General features: G+C 43.7%; 1 protein-coding gene across 1 annotated transcript in view; it reads right to left on the reverse strand.

The window, feature by feature from the left end:
* The window catches only part of LOC104473870 (multiple epidermal growth factor-like domains protein 6), a 150379-nt gene that overhangs the window by 18594 nt on the left and 109760 nt on the right, over window positions 1-22025 (reverse strand). The window contains exons 5-16 of the mRNA XM_086754894.1: window positions 21571-21696; window positions 17247-17369; window positions 14503-14625; window positions 12262-12399; window positions 10111-10233; window positions 9422-9540; window positions 8362-8503; window positions 5892-6023; window positions 3625-3753; window positions 3149-3277; window positions 2157-2291; window positions 1011-1145 (exon numbers count right to left, since the gene is read on the reverse strand). Of these exons, the coding sequence (XP_086611020.1) occupies window positions 1011-1145; window positions 2157-2291; window positions 3149-3277; window positions 3625-3753; window positions 5892-6023; window positions 8362-8503; window positions 9422-9540; window positions 10111-10233; window positions 12262-12399; window positions 14503-14625; window positions 17247-17369; window positions 21571-21696 (1554 nt within the window). The remainder of the gene's footprint in view (window positions 1-1010; window positions 1146-2156; window positions 2292-3148; window positions 3278-3624; window positions 3754-5891; window positions 6024-8361; window positions 8504-9421; window positions 9541-10110; window positions 10234-12261; window positions 12400-14502; window positions 14626-17246; window positions 17370-21570; window positions 21697-22025) is intronic.

Below are 22025 nucleotides of genomic sequence, written 5' to 3' on the forward strand. Positions count from 1 at the left end.
TTATCCACAATAACACTCTCCTTTTTAATTCCTTCCTCTATTCCAGGTCCTTCACTTGCTGGTTCCACAATAGCTGTCTTGGGTCAAGGCCCTTCAACTGCTCCTGAGGCACGCACAGTCCCAACTCTGGGACTCAGAGCTGCTGCAATGCCCCAGTATCCTCTGCCCAACTCATGTAAACCCAGGCCAGTATACAAATCACTATTATTAACCACAGCAGAGAGTCGGGTCAGGGTAACTGAATCGCGCTGCCTCCTTTAGAAGTAATCCCATGTGGTGGACGTCATATGTTCTGCACCAAGACTTAGCCTTTAGCCATCCTGCAAATTAAGCCTATAGCACTGCAGCAGTTTTGGTGGGAAACAGAATAATTCCACTTCTTAACTTGTCTGTCAAAGCAAGACACGCTCACTACCCCAGCCCAGCACCCCACACACCTTGCTCACACGTAGCGCCAGTCTTCCCAGCTGGGCAAACACACCGCCCCGTCTCCGGATCGCATGGTGCTTCTCCACAGCTGCACCTCTGCCTGCAGTTCACCCCAAAGCTCCCAGGCTGACAAGCTTGTCAAAAGAAACCCAAAGACACAATCAGTAGAATGAAGCATTTTGTAGACATTAGGAGGCGCCACCAGCAGCGATTTTACATTGAGCTGTGCTGGTACAAAATGATCTATGTGAGCATCAGTGTTTCACCGACTGGTGGTCTGTAATTAACTGCAACAGAGCTCTAGAAAATCTCTGCCTGAAGCTTTAAAAGGAACTACAGTTACTTGGACAAATGCTAGTATTAGTAACCAGCCTCAGCCTTGTGCCTCAGTCTTTACAAGCAGAGCGACACAGCAGTTGCCAGGCTCCAGATATCAGTTTGGCTTCAGTAGGGAAGCACTAACTCATATCAACAACAAGTGTACCCTTTTATTTGCTGCTTCTGTGTCTGAACATAAGTTTCCTGAGTAAGCCTTCCCATCCAAAGAGCACCTCCCAGGGAAACATGCAGTGAGTACCTACATAAATGGCATTTTTCTCCATGAAACCCAGGTGGACACGGATGCTCGCAGACTCCCGTCTCATGATCGCACAAAACATCAGCAGAACAGTTGCACCTCAGTTTGCAACCGGCCCCATAAAAGCCAGGCGTGCACTCTGGAAAATGCAAGTAGACACAGAACACGGCGTAAGAAAAAGGAAGCGTTAAGAAAACTGAGCAAAAGTCAGAAAATAATTTGGCAGAAATTTGCAGAAAATTTATTATAATGTACACTTAAGAGCTGCTGATAATGGAGTGTAAATACTTATTAAACACTCGCACAGATGTTTCAAAGAGGTTATTGCTTAACTACAACCCAGAAACAGTGGCAGAATACTTAAGGAAATACTCAGTCACAGCCATTACAGAACTGCTGCTCTTATCTGTCTGTACCTTCTGCTGCTGTCTGCCTTGGTGCAAAGCCACTGCTGGGTGGGGGATGCTCTCCCAGAACGAAGCGTGTCACCAAGAATGCTAAAGCTATTAAATATCACAACTATTATTCTCCACCAACCCCTCCAGAACTTGTGTCATAAACCCAACGTGTTCCTGCCTGCCCAGAGAGGAATCTGAAGGGAGAATCTTTATTGCATTACTCCATTACTGTCTGGAGAGGGCTACTGAGACATGCAAACATGAATGTGCAATACAATTCTCTTTGAACTCCCCCCAAAAACTACAAAGAGTAAGTTGAATTCAAAGACCTAAAAATCTGAAGGAAAAGCAGCATTACTGCAACCGTCTACAAATCACCTCGCTGCCATAAAAAAACAGGTTTTGCCGCTTATTTACTGTCTGTGTGGAAAAAGGAAAGAAAAAAAGTGAAAACTCCCACAATCTTCATTATTCAGGGCTGTAATAGCATTTGGCTTCTGGGTTTCTGTTCTCATTTGATCAGGCTAAAACTCCTGCTTTCTTAAGCTGTATTCCCCTTGATGTCCCTCTAAGGCCTGTGATATCAGGCGTTCACGGAGTTTGTTGTATGAAAAACCGCAGACAAAATAATTAGTAGAATATGAATCTATTAGTAGCAGCAGCAGCCAAACAAAGCAAATGGGAGGAAGAATGAGAAATGATGCTAGGACAAAGGAATAAGCAGACACAGGGAATCTGGCTTTCCGTTATACCTTTCTGACACTTTTTGCCGTGATAACCAGGCTTGCAGGTGCAAGTCCCGCTCCTCACGCTGCATTCCAGCGTGTGCTCTTTCACGCACTGACACTCCTCCGAGCAGCCAGCTCCGAAGGCCCACCTGGGACAGGCTGCAGCCAGATGAAAAGGAATCGTTAGCTCTGCAATTATGCACGAGTTATTTGAAATTGCACACTGCTGCAGAATGCAACTGCTGCAAAAAGCAAAACATTCATTTCACTTTCAGCAAACACATCCACATTCCTATGACAGTGCCTATTGAAGTGTGGGGGTGTAAAATATAATTTACATGATTCCTATACTAAGTAATTCATTTCAAGCAATATGTGGTGAATGTAAGAACCAGAAACATTTCAAAGCGAACTTAGTTAAATTTCTGAATGAAAAAAAAAAATGTTTGGATACATTCCAAGACAAAAACTTTCAAGAGGGGGGGAAAGAAGAAAAAAAAAAAAAAAAAAAAAAAAAATCACACAACTACTTTTCAATCTTGTATGGATTTCACGAACAAAATCTGTGAGTGCAAAGAAAGTTTACTATCTCTTTTGTACATTTTTAGCTTGATTCCTTTTATTCCCATTGAACATTTTACCCTCATCCTGCCCCAGCCAGTCCTGCTCCTGGGCTTCTACTCCACCCATATCCACAGCCACTAACCAGCTCCGATCAGACTTCAACCTCACCAATATCTCTAATGTTAACCTGCCCATCCCAATCCAACCCTACCGATAGCCCTCACCTTCGTGCATTGGTAGATCTCAGTCCTTACAGCAAAGATTAATTGCTAGAGGAAAAGATTAATGAAGTTTCTGGGGCTTGCTGGCACACGTCAAAGGTCATGTCCTCCCGCTACTCCCAGCTCATTGCAGAACCCAAAGCCTTGCTCATTTTATATGCGATGTGGAGTCTTTTCAAGGCCTTTATGTTATGTATGTGTTAAACAGATCTGAAAATTATGGGGACTTACTAAGATGGCAGAAGCGCCCGTAGAGCCCGGGGTCACACAGGCAGGCTCCGTAGAGTCTGTGGCAATAGCCATTGTTGGCACAGTTGCACGGTTTGTCGCAGTTCTTCCCAAAGAGGCCTTTCGGGCAACCTTTTGAGTACACAAACACAGCAAGGCATCAGCTGTTAAGTATTAAAACACGAACACCAAAATCAGCTCTCTTTTAGTTGGCACTACAGAGAAGACTGCGCTGACTTGTCGCTGACCTGGGGCTCTGCACAGCCCATCCTCACACAACACTTGCTGTCTCTCGGCCTTTGTCTCGCCCATTATTTAAACAAAAGTCACTGCAGGGCAAGTTGCACGGTTATTGTACACCTTGCACAACAGAGACTGTTCTCATTTGGGCCCTTAAGATTTACCACGCACAATTACATCTAGGTAGAACCAAGGGGAAAGAAGCGGTGAGGTTTCCGGCAAGACGAGGAGAGCCGTACCATCTTCACAGAGCTTGCCGTGCACGCCGGGCGGGCAGCGGCACTGCCCCGTGACGGGGTCGCAGGAGCCTCCGTTCTGGCACTCGCAAACGCTGGCACAGCCTCTGCCGTACGTCCCGGGGGAGCAAGCTGCAGAGAAAGCAGGGAAGACGAATGGGCCAAGAAATCCTTTCCCTCTGCTAGAAATGAAGCCAAATAAGACTCCAGTCATCAAAACTGAGCAAGGAGAGAGTCCTTTTAGTGAAGTGAGCTCTAAACAAAGTCATATTCTTTCTATATAAGGTAATGCCAGTCCATCTCATATTTATTAGCTAATTTTAAAAGTACACCTGAATGAACCAAGCTTATTTATGTGAACTACTACCTGACATATCCAAATTCTCCCCTGCATGTGCTCCCCTCCACACAACACACAGGGCTCAAAAGACATTGCCTGTTAAGTACAAAGCTTGAAAATCAGAGCAGTTTTGATTATTTTAAACATTTTTTTTTTCTCCAAAATACAACTATAAAAATCATGTTGCGTCTTTCTAATATAGTCTCGGAAATTCCCCAGATGATCACGGCAGAAACGGATCCACACGAGCATGAGATTCCTTCCTAAAGCTCTCATCGCTCCAACACAAAACAAACTGCAAAATAAAGCCTTGCTCTGCTATTTGCAGCCTGAGTGAGCTGAGTAAATACAGTTGCTGGAGTCATCTGACTTAACTGACATTTTATCAATATACATTAAAAACCTGGACATTTCACATCAATTTCCATTTGGTTTCTTTCGTGCATTATTACAGAAATTTAATTCCACTTTTCTCAACTGTTTAGCTCACCCTAAACTCACGGACTATGCTGTATATTAAGAAAGTGAGAGAAAAGAGTGAAAGCAATGAGATTTGGCTAATTCATACAGATTATATATTGAATTTATCACTGTCAATGCCTGCTTTGTCGGACTGCAGGTTTGGGTCAACAACACAATCCCAATAAAGTTCTTTAAATTCCAGAGGTGAATTCCACCAGATTACATGCCTGGATATCAACTGTAAAGATAGAGCAAAAATGTTGTTATGATTTATGAAGCGAACTAAAGAATTTGTATCCTGAGTTAAAATTTTTATAATCTATCCTGAACCAGCAGAGCACCATGAATAGAAGAATATCCTAACTTGATAGCTTGAACTGTCTTAGGTAGTACCAGAAATTATCACTTTAATCATCTTCATTTCTACTCTCTCAGTTGTCCCCGCTGTTTACAAACCAAACCCCTGATCAGTCTCACAAAATAACTATGGGTAGACTGTTGGTTTCAATCATTTGGTGTTTTTTCTATATTTCTCTCCTTGTGGTGATGCCTTCTAAACAATGTTGATGGTGATTAATCTGAAGATTGCTGTCTACTGATGCTAAGCCACAGTTCATCATCTATTTGTCTCATTAGTGATAGCACAGACTTTCTGAGTATGATGGGCCATCAAGTCATACACCATGAAATGGAGGGACCCATCTCAAACACGCAGAGAGACTGTAGCGTGAAGTCTCAGACAAGCAATACAAGTATATAGTACATCAAGAAATTGCCACTCCATCTTTCCAGTTGGTTTTAAAATATACTTCTGAATCAGAAAGATCTTCTGCCAGGAGGCAGGAATAAGAAGAGTTGAAAGCTATTACAAAGGTCACTAGTCAAACTGGCAAGAGAATTCTGAAAAATACAATTTCCAGTATTAAAAATTAAGCATCCCAAGAAAATTATATTAATAATAAAAGAAGGATTAAAGAAAAACAGGCCCAAGTTTATCAACAAAGAGAAAAACAAACAAAAAAGCAATGTCTTGTGATGCTATAAAGGAAAAATCAAGTTTAACGTCGATGTCCACCCAGATTGTCACACCACCTGCCAGGACAGACTTCTGAAAGTCAGCGAGGCAAGTTGTGCAGCGAAGCACGGCAGGCAAGCCTTGGCACTCTTCTGCAGCAGAGCGAACAGGAGTGAGCACCAACACAAATACTCCGGACGGGGTATTGTACTGTACTGCACTGGAGGGCAGAGACCTCGCTGTTTCAGGGTTTGCATTGTACGCTGCAGCATCTCCTACAATTTCTATTTAATTTGCCACATTACAATAACATTTTATTTTGTCTATGAGGCATCTGTGCTCCTTAGAGAGCTGTACAGATTAAAAGTACAACAGGCTATTCCTACTTCCTACCCACCTGCATGGTGACAGCACTAGGACAAGGTCCCCTCCATTCAAACACCCGGTACTCACTTTCATTGCAGATAACGCCGGTCCACCCGGGTGGGCAAACACAGCCGCTGTGCTCACTGTTACATCTGCCTCCGTTCAGACAGTCCTCACAGCTTAAGCTACAGTCATTGCCAAAAGTGTTGTCAAGGCAAACTGAAATGGAAAAAAAAAAAAAAAAAAAATACAGGAAGCTTAGTGAGCGTCCAGACAAAAAATTCTACAAGCTGTCACCTATCGTTCCAGATGCACAAGTGCAAAAAGGAACCTGGACATTGAGAGTCTGAAAATAAATAAATAAATAAAGTATTCACGTTGTTAGAGTTAATGTTGGTAGCATTGCAGATCCCCCTGATTCATCACAAAAGATTGTCCCAAATGGAGATTCTCAAATTTGTAGACTCTAAATAAAAGGAAAGGTGCGACACTTACTCCCAATAAATGCTCTAATTCCCCATCAAAGAGCACTTAAAAATACTTAAGAAGCAAATATGTTTTCCTTCAGAAAAACTGAATTTGCACCTAGTGCCTGATAATATTGTATATAATTAAAAGTATTCCCTGGGGGAGAATCTCCTTTTCTCCTTGCTAGGCTCTCCTTTTTGTTCTTCTATCGCAGCAGGTGGATGTGATGCTAGTTAAGCACAGTTCAGTGATATTTTTCACAGCATAGTTGGAGTGTTATTCTAGGAAAACAAAGCATAATACACATTTATCACTTCCTTTTTTCTTCATGGATATGAAAAAAAGAGTTCGTTTATGTGGGAAACCTTATATAAAAATGCATTCCTCCCTCACCTTCCTCACCCTACTTTTCTCCCTTCACTTGCAGACACACACCCCCTCACGTTCTCTCTTTGTGGGGTATATTGAGCAAGGCATAGAAATTTAATTTCACTCTCTGCTAAAATACCTTGGTGACGTTAAGATCCTATGCACACGGTCACTTTGTTGCCTTCGAGGCTTTATGGCTGTGGCTGGAGGCTTTTTGGAAAGGGATTTTGAACGACACCTGAAAGCGAGCCGGCAGATTGTTTCAGCTAACTGTATGTCAGCAGGCTGGTTGCCTTTCACCAGCAATTTTCTATGTGAGGCCAGACTTCCTCTAGGTCTCAGCACCCAGCTGTTCCTTTTTCTGAAGCTGAATAAATAACCCAGGCTTTCTGGGACGTTCAGAATCCCAGTGCTCCCACTTGGAATGGGTTACACATTCATACTTCAGGAGAAGAATACAGATTAGCATTAAAAATGTTATGCTTCTACGCTAAAAAGTCATTCGATCTATAGAAAATAGTTACTTACTTACACCAGCTTATTGCTTAAAGCGATATTTTTATAATATAGGTAGCAGCACAAAAATATGTCGAAGTACAAGGAATAAATTAACATTTGGGAGGTAAAAGAACTTACTAAGCCATTCAAAGTTTCAGTCCTCCATCACCTTCTTCTACAAACCCTCACATGCTGCAAAACCTCAGCTTTAGAAAAAGTGCAGATGCTCAGCTTTGACTGATAATATCCAGGTTTATGTGGCTAAACATAAACATGCAAAAACTGGTCAATAAATATTTGATTGTGGTTTCTAGGCCTGATAATTGTGCCTGCGGTTATCTCATTTATCAGCTTCCCAGTTGGTTATCGGTGTTGTTGAGTCCAGCTGGACGCTATGTGATTTGGGAGGTCCTAACAGTTTTGTTCATAAAAATTAGTTAATTTTTTATTAAAGCCAAGACCAGTTCTTGATTTTTGCCTGCAGGGCAGTGTCTTTAGATGAATAATTAGAGCTCATAAAAATCACAGGACATAAATACATAACAAAAATAAGAAAACTTACTCCTTCCTGGCGACCCACCAGCATTTATCGTGCTCATCAGAAAGAAAGCACAAGGTTTCAACTCATAATACTCTTGAAGTGGTGAAGTTTCCACAAGAATACAAATATCTTCAGTGAACCCCCCTCCAATCATTAAAAAGGGGCTTGTGAGCCCCCACACCTCCTTCTCCTAGCTCTAGGAGGAAGGGAGCAATTCCCAAGGGCTTGTTCTCAGCAGAGCAGCTCTGGTGGATTTTGTGCACTGCAGTAACCCACACAATCCTCTCGCCCCTGGGATGAACAACATCCGTCTGTTGCCTCTGGGGCTTTGGGCTGACACCCTGTTTTTCCGAGGAGCCTCCCACTCTTTTCTTGCTGTGCTGCTCACTTTTCCCGTGCCTCCCTCTGCATCCCTCCCTACCACATCCAGGCAGGAGCAGCGGCAACCAGGGAGCCCTCCTGTTCCCCAAATACATCCCATTTGGGATGGGACATGTGGTGATGCCTCCTTCCCGCTGGTGAGGAGGACAGGCAGATAGCAGGATTAACACTCATCCCTCCTCTGCTCCTCTTGATGGATTGAGCCAGGCCAGCCCAGCAGCGCTCTCGCCCCAAATCCTCTTTCAAAGACTTTCCCCCCACATTGGCTGCAAATGCTAAAAGCGTTGCCCGTTCACTCACCGACCCTGTGCACCAGGGTGAGCTCTCCTCGCGGGTCTTCATCCTCGTACAGGGCACCGAGCGCGTAGCGAAGGAGCTGGGGGGAACCTCTGAACTGCAGCCCCGGAGCCCCGGCAAAGCCCACCGCCTCTTCCGCATCCACCTCCTCCCCATCTAGGGCTGACACACACACACACCATCAAGACCTGGCCCCTCCCTGACACTCTGCTTTCATTTACATCTTTTTTTTTCTTCGTTATGCCGGTAGATTTTTCAGCTACACCTCCGTGCAGTCTGCACAGCAGTCAGAGCTGTTTCATTTTCTCATCTGCTTTTACAAACAGAGTTTCTGCTAAAAGAGGGGGGAAAAAACCTGTCTCCTTTTCTTTCTGGAAATAAAATATGGTCTTAGAATCCAAAAAAAAATTAAATAAGGAGTTTAATTTTCCTCACTTGGAAGTTTGAGATTATTTTTAGTTAATGAAGGTCATTACTCTAGCTCATTCTGGAGATTACAAATATAGAGTGAGGTTGGCTGTCCAATTTATTTTCAGAAAAACTAAAATTGGAGCCTTTAAATTATGGGAAATCAGTTGGCTTTCTTTTTGGAGCCTGTTAAAGTATAAAACTCCACTCGAGGTTTAGCAAGTGCTAAACTTGGTTATAAAACGAAGTTGCTAGGCTAAACTCTGTACTGGTTACACTGGCAGAAATCCAGAATCACGCCACTGACTTCAGTGGAAAACTTGCCTTAGTTCATCAAAGCAGAATTTGGCTACCTTTTTTTCCACAGGACGTTAAACTTCTTCAAGTAGAGCAAGAAAATTGTTAAAATAGTATTTACTTCTAAACCACGAGGTTTAGGCTTTCAAACATGTCCAGGGCATTTAAGTGTTCATCTCCCACTAATCCTTGGCAAAGCCGATTACTTGAGCATGAACTTCGGATTCACCCTGGCCACGTTCAGAGATGGCCCAAGCTGGGCCCCCAAAATCCTAGGATCTGTGAAAGTCTCAGTTGAATTCACTTTTTTAATCAGTGGGAAATACTTTAATGACCTTCAAACGTAAAAATAACTTACCGATGCAGGACCATCTGTTAACACCGAGCCTGTAACCCTCCTTACACACACACTCGTACGACCCCAGAGAATTAACACATGGTCGCAGTTGCCATTATCAAGACGACATTCATCCACATCTAAAAAAAAAACAGATACAAATGTCAATTAGGTGCAAGTGTCTCTGCTCGGAGAGTGCACTCTGTGCCTGGCTGCATCTGAAAAACTATTCTGCGCATAAGAAAACTCCATTTTCTTAGTACTTCGAGGCTCTGCATTTCTCACTAGTATCAGAGATATTAAAACATTGCAGGGCACCACGGAATAGATTGTTTCACCTGTTTCTGTCTCAAGTGAAAACAGCTGCTTTAAGCTCAGTTGATCCTCTGGTTACTTTGAGGGCTCTCCTCTGGTAGAGGTAATCTTTAACACACATCAATATATAGTGTCCACAGAAAGAGAAGGAAAAGTTCCTCTCTGCTGGCTCGTCTCCCGCAGCCCCCCTTTTCTCTGTGCTGGGTTATTACTGTATTCCGGTCTCAAAAAGTGGAAATTACACATTTGTAACACCTTACCAGCAAAGCTGGCATGTGGTCACCGATTCCCTTATTAGGGAAATGCCCACAAAACGCTGCAATAAGCTTTGACAGTATTTCTTCTTCCCGCTACTGTGCTCAGTTAGACCGAGCCGTTGGTGTCAAAGGACTCACCGTCGCAGGCGCAGCCGTCGGCGTTCAGCTGGAACCCCGCTTTGCAGGCGCACTCGTAGCCGCCCGCATAGTTGATGCAGAATTGAGAGCAGCAGGACTCTCCGGTCTCACACTCGTCCAGCTCTGCAACGAAGGGGCAGCTCGTTCAGCCCTCGGACATGGTCCGAGCCACTGCCACAGTTCTCGCTAGCTACCGTGCTTTTCAGCACCGTGCCTTTCTATATCCTCCTCTCCCTTCTCCCACATCAACCATTGTCTGAATCCTGGCAGCGGCTGTCTTTTACCTTCTCCCACAGCAGCCAATACCCTCCGTGTCCAGAGAAAGGCATCTTTCCTGCAAATCTCAGGTGCCACGAGGTGATGTACAAAACAGACAACAACCAGGTCTCACCAGCCCACACATACCATCTATTTAATCCTCATTTAGCCATTTGCACTTCTGTAGGTTCATTTTTTTTCAATGCAAACTAACAGTGCAACAAAGCTCTGATCCAACGCCACGTTCGCTGGACATGGGCAGCCCGCTGGCTGCAATTGTAGTTTTTGATAACTAATTGCCCATTGCCTTATCCTGCCCTGTGTCCATTTGGAAATTGTTATCGTTGACACTGCTGTTCTAGTGATTAGAAAGGAGAATCAAGCTGTTATCTTTCCACTGCAGGCTTTCAGCTGATCTCAGCCCTTGCAGCCTGCCGAGCAGGTCGGTGGCCATTCGAGGGCCACCTTGTCAACGCTGAGTCTGCAAAACGCTTTTGAACGTCACCCAGACGAGCAGCCGCAGATGGGAAAGGGCAGTGTCTCAATTAACCTTGGAAGGAGCACCAACATTAGGAAACGCCGACAGGAGAAAGAGGAGAAAGAAAATGTAATTAATCAATTGAGGTGAGGAGGTCAGCATGAAAATGATTAAAGCAGGTTATTTGAACATGGAGTGTTTTCCAGAAATGTCACAAGCCGAGCTCCCCTGCAGTACATCGGGGAGGGGTCTAGCAACAGCCCTTTGTCTGTGCAGGAATGCAAAATGTGCATCCAACAAAAAGGACATTTTTGCTGTTAAGAGCAGCTTTTCACATCCCCAGCCTTGCCAAACCCTTCCCCTGCACTCTCACCTCTGCTTGCTGTGGCCAGAGTAACTGCTGGCCTCCGAAATCTCCATCAGCAGGTCGTGGAGCTGGGGCATGAGCAGGCGGCTGCTCTGCCCCTGCTCACCCAAACCCATCCCACCCCTGTGAGACGCTGGATCCCAATCTGCTTCCATCCCCTTCTTCTCTTCGGGTTTTAAGCTGCAGTGCCAACCGCCCCTGCAGAGTTCAGTGCTTCCCTCCTCCCTGCTCCTTCCTCTCCACCGCACTTGGCTTTTTTTGTTGCAAGACTCTTCTTGTCTGTAACGCCTCTCACATTCACCAGAGCTCTCGCTCTCTACTTTTCCTCACGTCTTACGAGACTGCTCTGTGATGCCTGCTCTTTTTTTTCCCTCCACTTCTTGGCTATTCTTTAAAACTGTAACAGCATAGTGACAGCAAGCCTAAACCAGAACGAAACACAGTTTTCACAGCAAAAGTTGTAAACAAAATAAATCATATCGTAAAATTGTTTAAAACATGAAGGAATTTTTAAGCACTTCTCTTGAAATAAAAACAAATCTAACTCGATTGCTTTCACTTCTTAAGTGAGACTTCTCATAGCCAGAAGTGCAATCTCATCACTGAGCAAATCTGATGGAAATAGAGCAGCTTCCACAACACCAAGTGGAGTTTGCGCATGAAGCACTTCAGAGCTCCCAGGCAGAGCCAGCCCTCGTCCCAGCCACCAGCTGAGGAAGGGAAGGAAAAAAAAATTCACCTAAGTTATGCCTGGGCTAGACAAAATGAGACACAGCAACAGGTGATGCATCCAAGTGTCATCTTCCATTTGGGAGGCAGAACTCCTTCCCATCATTAATTGATAATCCCAGCAAACACACAGAGCAAGGCAAGCTGGAGCAGCGGCTGAGGAAGCGCCAGAGGACACTATTAATTAAAACTTGTAGAAGAAGGGACGGGGATGGGAAGGTATTTCCTTGAGTGACAGCTCTCCCGCAGGCTCCCCTTGCAGAGACCCAGCACACCTCCTCCCTCCTCCCGCAGAGACGCGGCATTTGCCGTGAATTACCTGCACATGTTTTGCCATCAAAATCGAGGCGATAGCCGTCGTCGCAGGAGCAGCGCGGCCCCGTAGTCGTGTGCTCGCAGCGGTGAGAGCAGCCACCGTTGTTGTCCTGGCAGGTATCGACAATTTCCATTTCGATGCCTTGCGGAGAAATAAATCAAAAGGACGTTAAAAAGCAAGCACAGGGGGAGAGTCAGCGGAGAACAAGCCTTCTGTAAAAAAGCATCCGTAAGCTGACAGCTGTAGCAGGAAATATAAACTCAGCTCCCACACAGACCCAAGAAGAGCGTGTTGTGGAGTCACTGAACTCCAGGTATTTGGCTCCTTGTGTCATAACAGTGGATGCTCTCGTCTTCGGTAACGTGAAGCCGGCTCACTGTTTCAGCAGTCTGCCTACTACAGGAGCGTTCACAGGTTTCCTGAGATTTACGCTTTGTTTGAACACAACAGCCAGTTCTGTCCTTGTCCCAAAGGAGGAAAGGAACCATCTGAGGAGCCCAGGTGGTTCATCTCAACCCAGACCGCTCATGCTTTCCAAAAAGCAGCTTTTAGTTTTGCAGGCGAATGGGAAGGAGTTGGATTCCGAAACATCCAGCAAACACAAAAGCCTTAAAACTTCCATAGCAGAGTCCTGTTGGCGAGCCTGACACCTAACCACACTGCAAAACAATCTGCAGGTTTCAGTCCTTGGATATTCTTTAAGGGGGCACACAGCAGCTCCTTTGCTGAGACTTTGTCCCCCTACAATTAAGACAGGGTGCTGGTACAATGCCATTGCCAGCTCCCGGGCATATCTGTGTCGGTGGCTCTGACCCTACCCCTTTTGGTGTAGTATGATTATGTGCACCACAGAGAAGTGATCTAGTCTCCTGTCCAGTGTGTTAAGCTGGGATTTAGGAAACTCAGCAACCAAATGCAGAATCTGACTTTATACACTGCCTTCATCATTTACTTTGTCTCAGTTCTTCATCAGTAAAACTGGAACAGCAGCTCTTCCCCATGCCACTGGGGAAATAAAAGAATAAACAAGATAGTAAATTGCTCAAACACTGGGATAATCCTGATCATAAATATATGCAGAATGTTCTTATTTTTATTGTTTGTTCTGTAATATTTTACATAAGGCACAGAGAATCACCATCCCCTGAGATTTGCTGAACATCTAGAAAAAAATATTATCAGACAATCACTATGAAATCTAAGTGGTCTAAACCACTTTTTTATCCCCGTAACAGATAATTTTATATCTATATATTAATTGCATTTCCTCCACCAATGCACTACTCACAGCTCCCCATCACCTATGAAATAATTTTCCAGGATGTCTCTCACATAATTGGTTTTTGTTTTTAATATATATTAATGCTTTGAAACTGATTTTCATCCTTATTAAGTATTTCTTACCCAGACATTCTTAAAGCAATGCATGCATTCTCTGGCATGCAGCATATTTTCCTAAGGGAATTCTGCTGAAACTTCTTGCTCAGTATTATTAGATTGAACGATCTTTGCCCACCTCTTTGCTAAAACAGGTCCTGCTTTTGTCTGCATTCCAGTGAGCTTATATTAGGTCCCTAATAACACCAACTCTTCCACATCACCTCTTTTATTAATCTAAATTCCCCCTCAAGGACAGCCCAGAGATCACATATCAAGTAACAGCACCGGGAGTCAGTCTCCTCAAGAAAAGTGGCATTGATTAAGAAACCCCGCCAGCAAGAGGGAAGTATGCGAGGGAAGACAACAGGGCTCAGTACGGTTTTCGTTTGGGAAATTTTGGTTGTTCAAATATTTTTTGCATCCCCAATCAATAATTTCAACAATTCCCAGGAGAAGCATAAGCAAATCTAGACAGATAAAGACAAGGGCAGAACATAACGTTGGTTTTCTGTTGCATCAGATCCTGCTTATAAAAAAAATTGGGAAAAGGAGGGCAGGACTGAATACATTTCACAGAACAGCAATATTTTGGTAGCTCTGCAATAGAATTTGCCAGTCTCTGAAGATAAACCAAGAGGGCTATTTGCTCTTTGAAATGCAGTAATTAAAGTCTGTGAACACAGGCTTAGGAACGTATCAACCTGCAAACCCAGTAGTAGCAGAAGATGAAGAAAACAGTATTAAGCTTGAGCTTTTGCATACATTTATTTTGCTGGGAGTGCTAATCCAACTGAATTAAAAATGAAGCGTGGCAGTTTGCAGATAAGATAGCCCAAAACACACAGCTGTAAAAGCATCACTTACGGTAGCACTGTTTTCCATCAGCCCCCAGCTCGAAGCCGGGATTACAGACACAGGTGAAGGATCCCAGAGTGTTCACACAACGATGAGCACACCTGGCTCTCCCTTCTGCACACTCATCGATGTCTACGAAGCAGAGAGAAAGGCAAAGACATTCATTTAGATATTAAAACAAAACATAATACTGCTTTGCAGTTACATGCCTATATTTCCAAGCATCCACTGAGAAGAGCATCCTGATGTTAGTTTACGAAGGACAGCATCTGATGAATCCAGGAACATTGAACTTGCAACACTATTCTCCAAAATCATCTTTTTTTTCTAAACGTTGCTGCCCTTGAACCTCCTAGCATGAATATTTACAATATCAAACATTATATTTACTGTATCAGCCAAAGCAACTGGTTTATTACTCCTGTAAGAAGAGCAATGGCAAAAGTAGTCACAGGAAGAACTCTGAAGTCTTATCTCCCAGTACCCTAAAATTACCACAAGGTCCTAAATGGCATTATATTTACGTTTGTGGAGTCGGATCTGAGTGTCAAATGAATTGGATTAAGTGGTGGCTGGCTTTCAGCAGGTACGGAGACAGATCTTCTCTGCCACATCTCTGAATCCTGCAGCTTCACCTACAGAAATCCAGGCAGGGAGGCACCTACTCTCATCAGAGGAGTTTCACCCCATCTCTAAGAAAAGAAAAAAGGTGAAGAGCTATAGGTGGGGAGACTGTTCTTCACCCAGTCCTCTGTCAAGCAGTCTGTTCCTCAGCTTTACACTCACTACTCTGTATTTTGGAGTTAAATGTCAACAAAGGCATCCATCTTCCTAAAAATGTACTGGAAGAGCATGAAAATATTTTTAAGGAATAATAATTGGGGAAAAAAAACCTCAAAAAAAACTTACACTAAATATCGCTGCTGTGGAGCACAGCTGCAGAAAACACCAGCCTCCTTGCAAAGACTGGCATTACCTTACACACGGCAAACCCCTGACCAACCTCCTGCTCCTTCTCAAAGAGCAAAACACAGATTTACTGATCACAACGATCCTGGGTCAGTCTCTCACACAGGAGGGAACAGCCTGGTCTGCAGCTCCTCACCTTTTAGCACAGCAACCACTTTCCAACAAGTTTTTTTTTCCCTCCATATGTGCTGTAACCAGCGCCGTACTCGTGGCCCCTCGTACTTGAGCACAAGTAGACTTAGGAATGCAAGCAGCCTACTCGCAAAAAGAGGCCCCAGGCAGTGCAACCACCACGCACCGACTCATGAAAATTTCAAGATAAATGACAGCTTCTCTGAAGCAGCAATGTGAGTAGCTGCTGTTCAGAACAAAATGGGTTATTTCTCCTTTTTCTGTAATTAATTGTCAACTTTGCAAGAAGAGTATGTTGGCAAATGCTGTAAGTGTTCTTTCCTCTTTTTCTGCTTTTTCAAATAGAAAAATGGAAAGTGGGAGAACTGAAGCACAGCCACCATCCTGCGTGTGTTTCTCTGTCTCTTGTAAATACAGCTAACAGCTCAAGTAAAACACTTTAGTTGCCCTGTGTCTCCTTCTGGCTCAGTTTCCAAAGAGGCAAATACCAGCCTAAATTTTCCAAAAGATGTTAAATAATTTCTAGGAGAAAAAACAATAATTGTATATCCATGGTAAGACATGATATTTAATGATTCAAAAGATTGTTGCCATGAGGTTGGGAAGAAAATTTGTTCCAGTACATAAGATCACAAGTTACCAGTGCTTTAGTTTATACATAAATTAACAGCTTTGTCAATGTGTATCCGAGATAAAACGAGTAACACGCTGACCCTATTATTAAATCCACTGCTGTTTCCATCTATTCATCATCAGTGAAGCGTCTAGGCTACTTGAAAATACTTTGCTTTTTCAGTAACCTTACTCAAAAGTAATCCCAGTAAGAGAGGGGAATCGCTGAGGTGCACAACGCTACTCGCAGAAGGGCTTACAGGCAACTGAGTGAAATACTTAGAGTAGGAAACACGTATTTTGCAAAGCACCCTTTATACATAAGATAACAATTTAACCATTGGCAAAATGTTGGCCAAGTTTTCAAAAGGAGGAGTTTAAAATTACCGTCAGAATACACACCCTGATCCTGACAAGGCTGTTAGAAACCTGTGCACCACGAAGTCCACAAGTGCTTTTTACTTCATAAAACTTAGAAACCCTCCAGCTTCCAAGCATCGTATTGAAAGAGAAAAGCAGGTATTTTGGTCTCTAATTCCCCCACACTTCAGGTCAGAAATGCTTTAGATCTTTTTGAAAATCCCAGACTATAGGACTTTGGAATCACACTTTCAAAGTGCAAATCTCAGACTTCATGATTTCTTCTTTCAGAGCAGTTTCTCTATTAATATGGAAACAGTTCTCCAGCTAAAAAAGCCCTTTGAATTCCAAAGAGGTTTTCAGTGACCTGGTTCAGAGTGTGAGTTGAACCAGTTTTCCAGGAGCTGTATCTGGGGCATTATTTTAAAGGGACCCTACAAGAATAACACTGCAGCATCTACAAATCCAGTTGCTAGAAAGCATGTTTTAAGAGACCACAGAGTCATCTTCCTTATTAAAACAGTCCTTCAAGACTATCAGCTGACACCAATATCAGAGAGCACTGCTGTTCCAGAACGCATACATCTATTTGTGTAACATATCCCTCTCTGTTCAAAGCTCAGTAAGCCAGAGCACTCATTAATACCTTTCTTCCCAATAAATAGCCCATAGTTTCTTACCTAAACAGGACTTTTTGTCTGCAGAAAGATAATGCCCTGGATGACATTCGCATTTTGCGGTTCCTCGCTCATTTTGACAGATTTGTGAGCATCCTCCGTTCCCACTTGTGCAGGGGTCCATCACTGAAACCAATTAGAGCATGCTGTCAACTTAAAGGTCACAGTTTTGTCTGAAAACGCTCTTACCTGCCATCCTTACAACTAACAACAAAGACTGCTGTAGCAGTGAGAGATTAAACTGAAAAAAATAAAATATTTGACAGAATTTGATGTATAGTAAAGCTGTTGGTTTTCAATATGCTGTTTTCTCTCTTGCTGGACAGCATTTTTCACAGCAACGCTGTAAATAGTGGGAAACTGGGCTTGTATTACACCTTGGAAGCAGGACAAGAAAAGAACATTTTATCCTTATTTTGCTGTAACTGAGTAGATTTCACGAGTTGCTCTAAACAATAGCAATTAGCACTCCAACATGTGTGAACCCATAAACACATACAACAGTGATGTTTGCCACAGAACAATGTGTATTTACAAGTCTCTAGAGGACATAAATGCCGAAGAGCCCCAAAAGATCTCCTTCAGTCTAAAAATATACGCCACTCGAGTTGTAACATCAAGAATTTTTTCTTTTTTTGAACAACAACATACCATTTCAAGGATAAGCTGCTCTAAGTGGCAAGTACTTCAAAACACTATTTATAAAGTGCTTGCAGAAGTCCCCACCTCAAAGATTTCGCTGTGTTTTATAGGTTTATTTCAGGAACTCATACCTGCTGGAAGCATACTGATGTATTTTCCCAAATAAAGATTTCGCCCACACAAAAACAGACCTATTGGGACTGCTTGGATGTGTCTGATTTGGGTTAAGAGCCAGAGTTTTCATACCAAAATCTGGTATTCTGCACAACGTTGAGGTTTCAGTGTGGAGTACTAGTTATGCTAACACGTTGGTGAATAACATTATGCAGGTAGATTTGGAGGATACCTTTGAAGAACGTGTCCTCTAGAGTTCTGCTTAGTTTCAAATAAAGCTTTTCAAAAGTTAAGCAATTCGAGCTCTAACTCCGTTTCAGCGTTTTACTAATTACTGTTCAATTTGAGACATTTGACCAGTATTCCCCAATCGCCTCCAGCCTGACATCTCCTTCAGGGGCCATCTCAAGCTATATGCAAGTCAACTTCTATCAGGGCACCAGGAAGAAAGTCAACATCACTTCAACAGCACCGGCACCGGCGTCAGAGTTTCAATAACTCTGGGGAAGGGTTGAAGATGTTTTCCAACCTTGCTGCTTTGCTCTTCCAGTGGCTAACCACATACAGATCTATTGCTACGCAGGAGAAGCAAATGGGAGAGAAAGACCTTTATTTTACAGAAATTCATTTAAATATAGAGTGGGTCTTTTTTTTTTTTTCCCTCCAGTTTTTTTTTACCTCCTGGCATCTCGAGAATGCAACCATTCAAGTTTGCAGGCTGAGAGTTTGATTTGTAAAAAAAAAAAAAAAAAAAAAAAAAAAAAAAAAATCACTGTCAAGGACGTAGAATTTAAATTTTCTGTTGGACTTTCAACACAATAGGTTGCAAATAGGTTTCCAACAGCCAGCAGGACTTCATCCTACGTGACAATTTCAAGACTGACAACTTCACTCTGCAGTTCAACAACTTGTGCTCTACAAAGGATTTAGCTTCAAGCAAGAACTTGTTCCTTGCCAATATGGAATATTGAGTTATTTGCTAATTCTTCTTCTATTTGGATAAATTAAATGAAATCACTATCAAACAGCATCTGTTAAACCTGCATATTATAAAGGTTTTCAGAGCATCTAAAGCTTTAATTTGAGAATGGTTACAGTAGAGAGTAAAACTTGTAATACTCTGTGACATGCCAACAAGTAAACAACAAATTGTAGGGCAGATGTTAGTAAAACATAGTAATTTGAATAAAGGTAGCAGCCTTGGAATCCTCAGACAAAAGTTTGTGAATCAAAGGTCTTCTGGACTTAAGGCAACCACTGACTGACTTGTTTCCCACTGACATATCTGTTCCTTCCTCTTAAAAGCAGATTTCAGGAAAAGCTAAAAATAACTCATTAGTGTTCTTTTTCCTACACATTTTGCTCTTACTGTTTGACTTACTAACTTTAGCGGGTAACAGACTCCATCGCACAAAGCTCTATTCCAAGCTGATAAACACTATGGCAGAAAAATGAACTGGAACTGTTTCATTTCCTAGATGTCCCAGGACACCCAGGAACCTCATCTGAAAAAGCCATGGTGATGCATTGCTCTGGGATGGCAGCAACGTTCTTGGTGAAGTGTGAGCGTAGGCTCTGCATGTGCTGTGGACCTACCAGACCTTTGCTGCAAGGTTGTAAAGAACAGGGTCTCCAGTCCTATCTGCCACGACTTCTAGAGCACCTAAAGAGAGAGAACTGGGCCTTACCAAGTTAATTTCAGGGCTACAGGGTGCAGCACGACCTCCCAAGGAGTCAGTGGGCATGACTGCACACCCACAGCACAGCTATGCTTGCTGTAGAAAACATCCTCTTGATGCTGGAGATTCTGTGTTCAAACTAGTGCTACAGCAGCCATCCTTTCTGGGTGGAAATTAAAAGCAGTCCGGCTGACCTCCTCCCACCTTTTCTACTTAAAACATCCCTAATTACCAAGCCAAATGTATTCACGGCCACTTAATGCTCATTAGTTCCAGTAAAAATCTTGTCCATTGGCTTAACTAGCGCTTTTCTCTCCTAGGTGTTTATTCACTAAGGTATTTATGAAAAAAATCATCCTACTCAGTCTTCATCTTGCCAGCCGAGTTCCCCTTGCAGGACAAATTCTCCTTCCTCTGACCACAGCTGTCCTCCTGGGCAGGTTGTGCTGTTATATTTTGATTTACACCACCCTGAACACAGGTAACCAGGCATACAGGTGAACTCAGATAAGGTCTCACCCGCAGACAAAGCTGACCTTGCCCCTTCTCCACTGTTCCATAACTACTGGCTGGTGACGAACTGCTGCCTTTGGTGGGTGGCTGACCCTCATCAGCACCTCGATGCGAGAGAGCAAACGGACACAGCTGCCTGCACGGTGGCAAAGCCTCACCAGTTAAGAGATCGAGCCTGCTCGTTTTGCTGCTCAGCTGAACCAGCTGCTGGTGAAGTGGCACACAAAGGTTTTAATTGCTCCATGAGAGCCCTAGGACAACTTCCACGCCACACTCGGACCCTGCCAATCCAACCTCTGTCCCACCACACCACCACAAAAACCACCAAGAAGTTTTATGCAGGGGTCCGCACGCCCAGCTGGCTTGGCCAAGGACATTTGGAGTGCTAGAGGCAGAGGAGAAGCCACGGGAGGTTTGGAAACAGGCTGGAGAACAGCAGAGAAAGGTCTCTGACGTCCTGTCCCCACTAACGCTCTCCTCCTTCCAACTCTTTCTGATTATCGCAGGGACAAAATGCGGCCACCCCGCGAGAGACGGAGGAGAGGCAAGCGGACTGTGGATGCTTGCTGGAGCACAGTGTTTGCGGCTGCTGCGGAGGGCAGGACTCAGGGAGGCCAAAACCCAACCAAGGCCAAGCGCTCTTCGCGCACAGCATGAGCTGGAAGTAAGCTGAACAGCAGGATTTACTTACACTTTATACACAGCATATAAAATTTCTGAGCAGAAGAGGAGCCATATGGAAACGGTTTTGTGACAGGAATTTCAGCGCAATAAATCCATAAATTTGGCCCTATCTTTCTCTGGCATATTCAAAGGGTACCATGTGTGCACGCTCGTGTTGGGGAAGGGAAGGGGTGCCTTAAAAACTGATGAATATGTTAAGATATATAAGAAAAAAAAAAACAATAATCAAATCCAAAGGTAGCATTTCTGTTCTGCTTGTGAGAGTGTGTGCTTAGAAACCCGAAGGGGAGGACGAATGAATCAGATTGTGATCAACAGTGACATAAGCCAAAAGCAGACAAAGAAAAGGCTTTATGTAGAATAAAGCACGGTATACAGGCCAAATCTATATAGAACTTAATGAGTAATAAAATGCTGGAATTAAACCACGATTAAGTTCCTAACCTATGTCATCATTGTCAGTGCGCACTGAACAGCCGGAGGTCTATGAAACCAAAATCTTGTTCAAAGTTGTGAACCAACATGAACTGCACACCTCAAACGTGGGTCATTTTAATCCTGCTAATAAGTGACTCCTAAAGCCGCTGTGGGCAAGCAGGGTGAAACGTGAAGGAATACAGCAACCCAAAGCACCATCCTGGGGTCTTTGAAATTGCCTTTAATGCCTGCCCCCAGGCAGGCAGCACAGGACTCACCTTCACAGGACCTGGCATCCCTCTTCAGCTGGTAGCCCGGCTGGCACTGGCACCTGTAGCGGTCTTCATCGAGCTGGACGCACTCCTGCTCGCAGCCCCCCTTGTTAATGCTGCAGGAATTGATGGCTGGGGCCAAGGAAGCATTGAAGGAACGCATGTCAACAACCCAAGAAACTTATTTGCTATGTTAAGTACATCAATGACAGTAAAAATATGGAAATCTCGCCAAACAGCTTTGAGCAACGCACCTGTCCCCATCCCCTGTGTGATTACTCTCCTTGGCATTCATGGTGCCTGTCTGACACAGCATCCCACGTGGGGAAAAGCCCGCGATTCCAGCGAGAGGCAGGTGAGATCTAAGAGCTGCAATGCTGACTGAAGTGCAGCCACCCTTTGATCTGACAGCAGCAAAGCACTCCAGAATCCACTGAGGGGGAAAAAAAAAAAGAGCAGCC

Source organism: Chlamydotis macqueenii, chromosome 9, assembly GCF_036417535.1.
Source record: "Chlamydotis macqueenii isolate bChlMac1 chromosome 9, bChlMac1.mat, whole genome shotgun sequence".
Taxonomy (NCBI): domain Eukaryota; kingdom Metazoa; phylum Chordata; class Aves; order Otidiformes; family Otididae; genus Chlamydotis; species Chlamydotis macqueenii.